The sequence below is a fragment of the Leucoraja erinacea genome, chromosome 23 (genome assembly GCF_028641065.1).
Source record: "Leucoraja erinacea ecotype New England chromosome 23, Leri_hhj_1, whole genome shotgun sequence".
Classification (NCBI taxonomy): Eukaryota; Metazoa; Chordata; class Chondrichthyes; order Rajiformes; family Rajidae; genus Leucoraja; species Leucoraja erinaceus.
The window spans coordinates 8,753,851-8,759,850 of NC_073399.1; the positions used below are offsets into that span (position 1 = coordinate 8,753,851).

Here is a 6,000-nt window from a genome sequence, read left to right on the forward strand (position 1 = left end):
CAGCCAGAGAGTTGTGTACACCAAGCTTTCTCAAACAGCAATGTGATTAAAGGATAAATATTGCTTGGGCCACTTGACGATAACTTGCCCTTCTCCAAACTAGGGACTCACTCTGGCCATGGAGGAGGCCCAGGACAGAAAGGTCGGATTCGAAATGGGAGGGGGAGTTGAAATGTTGAACCACCAGGAGATCAGGTTAGTTATTGCGAACTGAGTGGAGGTGTTGGGTGAAGCGATCGCCAAGCCTACGCTTGGCCAGGTGAGGCTCCATCCAAGGACCCAAGCAGTCTTCCCAGGTGAGGCAGAGGTTCACCTGCACCTCCTCCAACCTCATCTATTATATCCGCTGTTCTAGGTGTCAACTGCTCTACATCGGTGAGACCATGCGCAGGCTTGGCGATCGCTTCGCCCAACACCTCAGCTCAGTTCACAATCACCAACCTGATCTCCCGGTGGCTCAGCACTTCAACTCCCCCTTCCATTCCGAATCCGATCTATCAGTCCTGGGCCTCCTCCATGGCTAGAGTGAGTTCCAGCACAAATTGGAGGAGCAGCAACATATTTCGCTTAGGTACTTTACACCCCAGCGGTATGAACATTGACTTCTCCAATTTCACGTAGTCCTTGCTTTCTCCCTCTTTCCCCTCCCCTTCCCAGCTCTCCCACAGCCCACTGTCTCTGCCTCTTCCTTTCTTTTTCCCGCCCCCCCCTACCGCCACATCAGTCTGAAGAAGAGTCTCGACCCGAAACGTCACCTATTCTTTCGCTCCATAGATGCTGCCTCACCCGCTGAGTTTCTCCAGCATTTTTGTCGAACACAGATGATCAAGTAATCATCACAATGGTGTTCAAGGGATTTTCTGAAATGAACATGGGGCTCCATTTCTGGACCTACAGTAGTGACTAGGTTGCATGAATGCTTCATCGCCTGGTCGAAACAAACAAGTGCACATGCTGGTTCATATCAACGATAGACACAAAGTGCTGGGATAAGTCACCGGAGAAAAAGAATGGGTGACGTTTCAGGTTGCGATCCTTCTTCAGACTGGACTTTGAAGACGTTCTCTCCGATGGAAGACCCTCTCTCACTGCTCCATCTCTGTGACTCCTCCTGATCTCTAACTCTCATCACCCTGTTCTTGAGACTGAAGAAGGGTCTCGACTCGAAAACGAAAATGCTGAGTTATTCTAGCACTTTGTGTCTGTCTTTAGGCTTCACATTGGCTGTTTGGCACTTTGGGAAGTCCTGAGTTTTATTTTTCATGCCTCATGTTACGTCGCAATATGTTTCATGTTTCACATTACCTGTAACTTCTATGTATAACTTTTCGCTAGTAGCTGTTTTATCTCCCACATTCACGACACAGACATAGTATCCAGTGTGTGTTGCTCGAGCAGATTGTATTGTAAAAGAGTATTTATCCTCAGGAGTCATGGAGGTATTCAGCAGGACGTTCTTTTGTGATCCTTTATATAAACTGTATGTAATTTGTTGTTGGAGATCAGACGTTGCCACGATACTAACTGAACATGTCAGAGTAATGGAGCTTCCCACTTGTGCTGATGCCTCGGAGTCAGATTTTATTTCTGTCTTGCGTATCATCACATCTGTGAGAACAAAAAACAGAAAATTAGTTTTAATTCTACATAACGTGCACAGTAGCGCAGCAGGTAGAGCCGCTGCCTCACAGCGCCAGAGACCCGTGGTTCGATCATGACCGCGGCGGCCGTCGGCGTGGAGTTTGCACGTTCTCCCATGTGACCGCGTGGGTTTCCTCCGGGTGCTCCGGTTTCCTCCCACATCTCAAAGACGTGCTGGTTTGAAGGTTAATTGGCCCTCTGTAAAGTGCCCCTAATGTGTGAGGAGTGGATGAGAAAGGGGGATAACATGTGGTGAAAGGGTGATCGTTATTTATACGTATTCATGCATCAACTGCAATTTAATTGTAGATATGCGATCTACTGAGATTGTATTAAGGCAAAATGTAAGACTGACAAAAGAGAGGCAAAGATAATTTTCAGGTGAGTTCCTACATTCTCAAAGAATCTATTTGAATATATTTTGCATCAACTAGTAATGTGCCATGTAAATCTTTGACATAAATTAAATATAGGCTAATTAAGCCAAAAAGCTTTTTACAAAGTGTTATTTATCCAAAAATCCAGCCGACATGTTTGAATGAAGAACCGTGGGACAATGGTGTCCATTTAATCAATGGATCGGAGTAACAATTTTAGGTTGTGGGACCCACGAGAAGTTTCCTTCTGCCACCAACATTGATTAAAATTGGAGTTTAAACAGTTCCCTTACGAAGATCAACGCCACAATTTCTGAAGTTAAGCTGTTCTTTTTGTTTGTCTCACGTGGAGAGATTTAGGAATTAATTGTAAACAGTTCTTACCTGTTTGGACATGCCCAATCCCACCTGAAATAATGAAAAGATAATATTGTTCAGACAATTCAGATGTGTGTTCACTTCAGTTCAAAATGCAGGGAATAATCATGCCTTATAGAGTCTTTGAAAGTTTGCGTGGAAGCCATTTAGCCCATCATGTCTACGTTGTTTTAAAAAGTCCACGACAGTCAATTTTCAGCACAAAGTCCAGACCTTCAATGTCACTGCTCTTCAAGCGTGCATCCATACTGTTTAAATGTGACAAGCATTTGCACCACTATCTTGCCTTCAGCCAGTGCGTTCCATGTCCCTAACACCCGCCAGTTAAAAATATGATTCCACGTCTTGCTACCACCCTTCTAACAATTACATTTATGTCCGTGGATTTTCACCTCTCTGTCAAAGGACATAGAATCCTCCTGTCCACTCTATCTGAACCTCTCATGAGTTTCTACACTTCAATCAAACACTGTGTTTTGTAAGAATAGCAGAACTAAGAACTATGATATGAGAAGACATGAGTTGATATTTTCAGTTCAAAGTTATTTGCAGAATTTTGTTCATTTTTGAGGGATTTATTTGTTTAATATAATTCTGAGTGAATTTTAACTAAGTCTTTACAACCACTCAGTTAAAAGTCCATGTTCAGAATTATATAACACAACGTTGTGTTGTGTAAATTACAGGCACCATGTTGTTTTACTCAATGTCGAACATGGAGAAGGAACAATTTTTATATTTTCCCACTGTATTAAGATATTCTAAATGTCTTCTGCAATAGGATTTGTAATATTATGTGCAGTACACGGAGTAAATTTCACATGTTCGGCATTTTGAAACAATAAAATAGTATTTAACTTACATAGCAGCTGGGTGAAAAACAGGATGGTGGTTTTCGACATGTTCTTCGCAGTGCTTTGAAAGAGGAAATGTTTTTCAAGCTACCAAAGTTCGTCGCAGGATACAAAACGAGATTGATAAATGCGCCTTTAAGGAAGCAACGTAGATTATCAAACAAAACAGGAATATACCATATCTGTCCAGCTGAAGCGATTCTTAGAATTAGAAGAACAAGCACAATTTCCACTCGGCTAACTTCTTAAGGGTAAATAGAGCTGAGGAAGACCGGTGATGGTATAAAAATACTGCTATTCACCAGGGACTAGTTCAAATCTCAAGTTGCTCAGAGAGAGAAAAAAAAACTTCTGTATACCTATTGCCTTTTTTGACATCTTTTTTTACGAGCCCCCAGTTGAAGTATTTGTAAAATACACTCAACAGCCACTTTGCAAACAGCAAACTCACTGCCTGCTGTGCCTGCATGCTTACTTTCAGTGACTGATGAACAGGGGCACCCAGATCTCGTTGTACTTCCCGTTTTCCTAATTTGACACCATTCATATAATAATCTGCCTTCCTGTTCTTGCTACCAAAGTGGATAACCTCACATTTATCCACATTAAACTGCATCTGCCATGTATCTGCTCACTCACCCAACCTGTCCAAGTCACCCTGCATCCTCATAGCATCCTCTTCACAGTTCACACTGCCACCCAGCTTTGTGTCATCTGTAAATTTGTTTTAATCCCATCATCTAAATCATTAATGTATATTGTAATTAGCTGTGGTCCCAACACCGAGCCTTGCGGTACCCCACTAGTCACTGCCTGCCATTCTGAAAGGGACCTGTTAATCTCTACTCTTTGTTTCCTGCCTGCCAACCAATTTACTATCCATGTCAGTACCCTACCCCCAATATCATGTGCTCTAATTTTGCCCACTAATCTCCTGTGTGGGACCTTATCAAGGCTTTCTGAAAGTCCAGGTACACTACATCCACTCGCTCTCCCTTGTCCATTTTCTTAGTTGCATCCCCATAAAATTCCTGAAGATTAGTCAAGCATGATTTCCCCTTCGTAAATCCACGCTGACTCGGACCGATCCTGTTACTGCTATCCAAATGTGCCGCTATTTCATCTTTTATAATTGACTGCAGCATCTTCCCCACCTCCGATGTCAGGCTAACTGGTCTCTAATTCCCTGTTTTCTCTCTCCCTCCTTTCTTAAAAGGTGGGATAACATTAGCTACCCTCCAATCCACAGGAGCTGATCCTGAATCTATAAGAACATTGGAAAATGATCACCAGCCCTTCTTCAGACTCGACCCAAAACGTCACCAATTCCTTCTCTCCAGAGATGCTGCCTGTCCTGCTGAGCTACTCCAGCATTTTGTGTCCATTTTCAGCGTAACCCAGCATCTGCAGTTCCTTCCGACACATGGGCAATTCCTCTTGTTTCCTCAGGCTTTGTTTCCGCGTGCCTCACCTCTCTTTTCTTGCTTTCTCCACCCTACTACAGTCGGCCTGAAGAGGGGTCTTGACCTGAAATGTCGTCTGATCATTTGCTGTTTCTTCACTGTAGTGGCATGGTATGATTAGCGCCACTTGAGAGGGTGGAGCAACCTTAGTTTAGCTTCTCAGGCAAAAGATGGCATTTCTGGCAGATGAAGAAATCTTCAACACTATTCTGGACAACACACGCTGCCGCAAGGCCTTTCTCACCAGTGCGGCAGTGTGTGTTGTGTCCAGAACAGTTGAAACTTTCTTCAGAAATGCCATCTTTACCACGTCAGGCAGCTGAGGAAATTCAGAGTCTCTCTGAGGATTCTTCAGTCCTTCTACTCTGGTGCTGCAGAAAGCATCCTGTCCCGGTAACATCTCGATCTGGTTTGGGAACAGCTCAGCCCAGGACAGGAAGGCTCCGCAGACAGTAGTGCGTTCGGCCGAACACACCACGGGAACTACACTCCCCCTTACAGGACCTATACACCAGGAGGTGCAGATCCAGAGCCAGCAAGATCATGAAGGACCCCTACCACCCTAGCAACAGACTGTTCCAGCTGCTACGGTCAGGCAAACGCCTCCGCTGTCACTCTGCGAAAACAGAGAGAATGAGACGGAGTTTCTTCCCACAGGCCAACTCTGATCTCACCGGGGATTAATTTACTGTTGTGTCTATTAAAAAAGAATGTTAATACTGGTTCTGTTCTGTTGTTCTGTTGTTTTTGCCACAGGCATTGCCACTTTCACTTCACTGTACATCTTGTATGTGTTCATGTGACAAATAAAGTTGTCTTGACTTGACTTGACACAGCACTAGAGTATTGATCAAGGTTGTTTTGTGTTGAAGTCCCTGGTACATGGGCCAAAGGGCCTTCAACCGTGCTGTGTGACTCTACGACTGGAAAGCAGAAGTGACACGCCTGACAACTGCGGCAAAAATAAAATGCTAATGTTCTCCTAATCTGTCCCAACGTCATGTGGTATACTTTGCTTCAAAAATTGGGAAGTGAAACCAGCTGTTTACTTAAATTGAAGCATTTTTTTCATACATTATTCTTAAATTAGTGTGTGCCAGATAAGAGAAACATCTAGTTCCATAAAAGCCATTAACTGTGTAATTGCTGCCGTAATGTGACATTTTCAGCGAAATAGTAAAAGTAGCAGAAAAAGGTTGAGATTGCAAACAATAAAACTGCTATTACTCTCAAAGATTTTGTTTTGGGCCCTGATGTGGGACCTTGAATGTACATGTTAAAACAGCT

The 6,000-nt window shown here is 43.5% G+C and overlaps 1 protein-coding gene across 3 annotated transcripts in view; it reads right to left on the reverse strand.

Annotated features, from left to right (window-relative positions):
- The window catches only part of LOC129708179 (platelet endothelial cell adhesion molecule-like), a 29,995-nt gene extending 25,534 nt beyond the window's left edge, over nucleotides 1-4,461 (reverse strand). For all 3 annotated transcript variants that reach the window (XM_055653792.1, XM_055653791.1, XM_055653793.1), the window contains exons 1-3: nucleotides 3,259-4,461; nucleotides 2,403-2,426; nucleotides 1,306-1,608 (exon numbers count right to left, since the gene is read on the reverse strand). In XM_055653792.1, coding sequence (XP_055509767.1) covers nucleotides 1,306-1,608; nucleotides 2,403-2,426; nucleotides 3,259-3,298 — 367 coding nt within the window. In that variant the 5' untranslated portion in view covers nucleotides 3,299-4,461. The remainder of the gene's footprint in view (nucleotides 1-1,305; nucleotides 1,609-2,402; nucleotides 2,427-3,258) is intronic.
- Nucleotides 4,462-6,000: the final 1,539 nt, after the last annotated feature.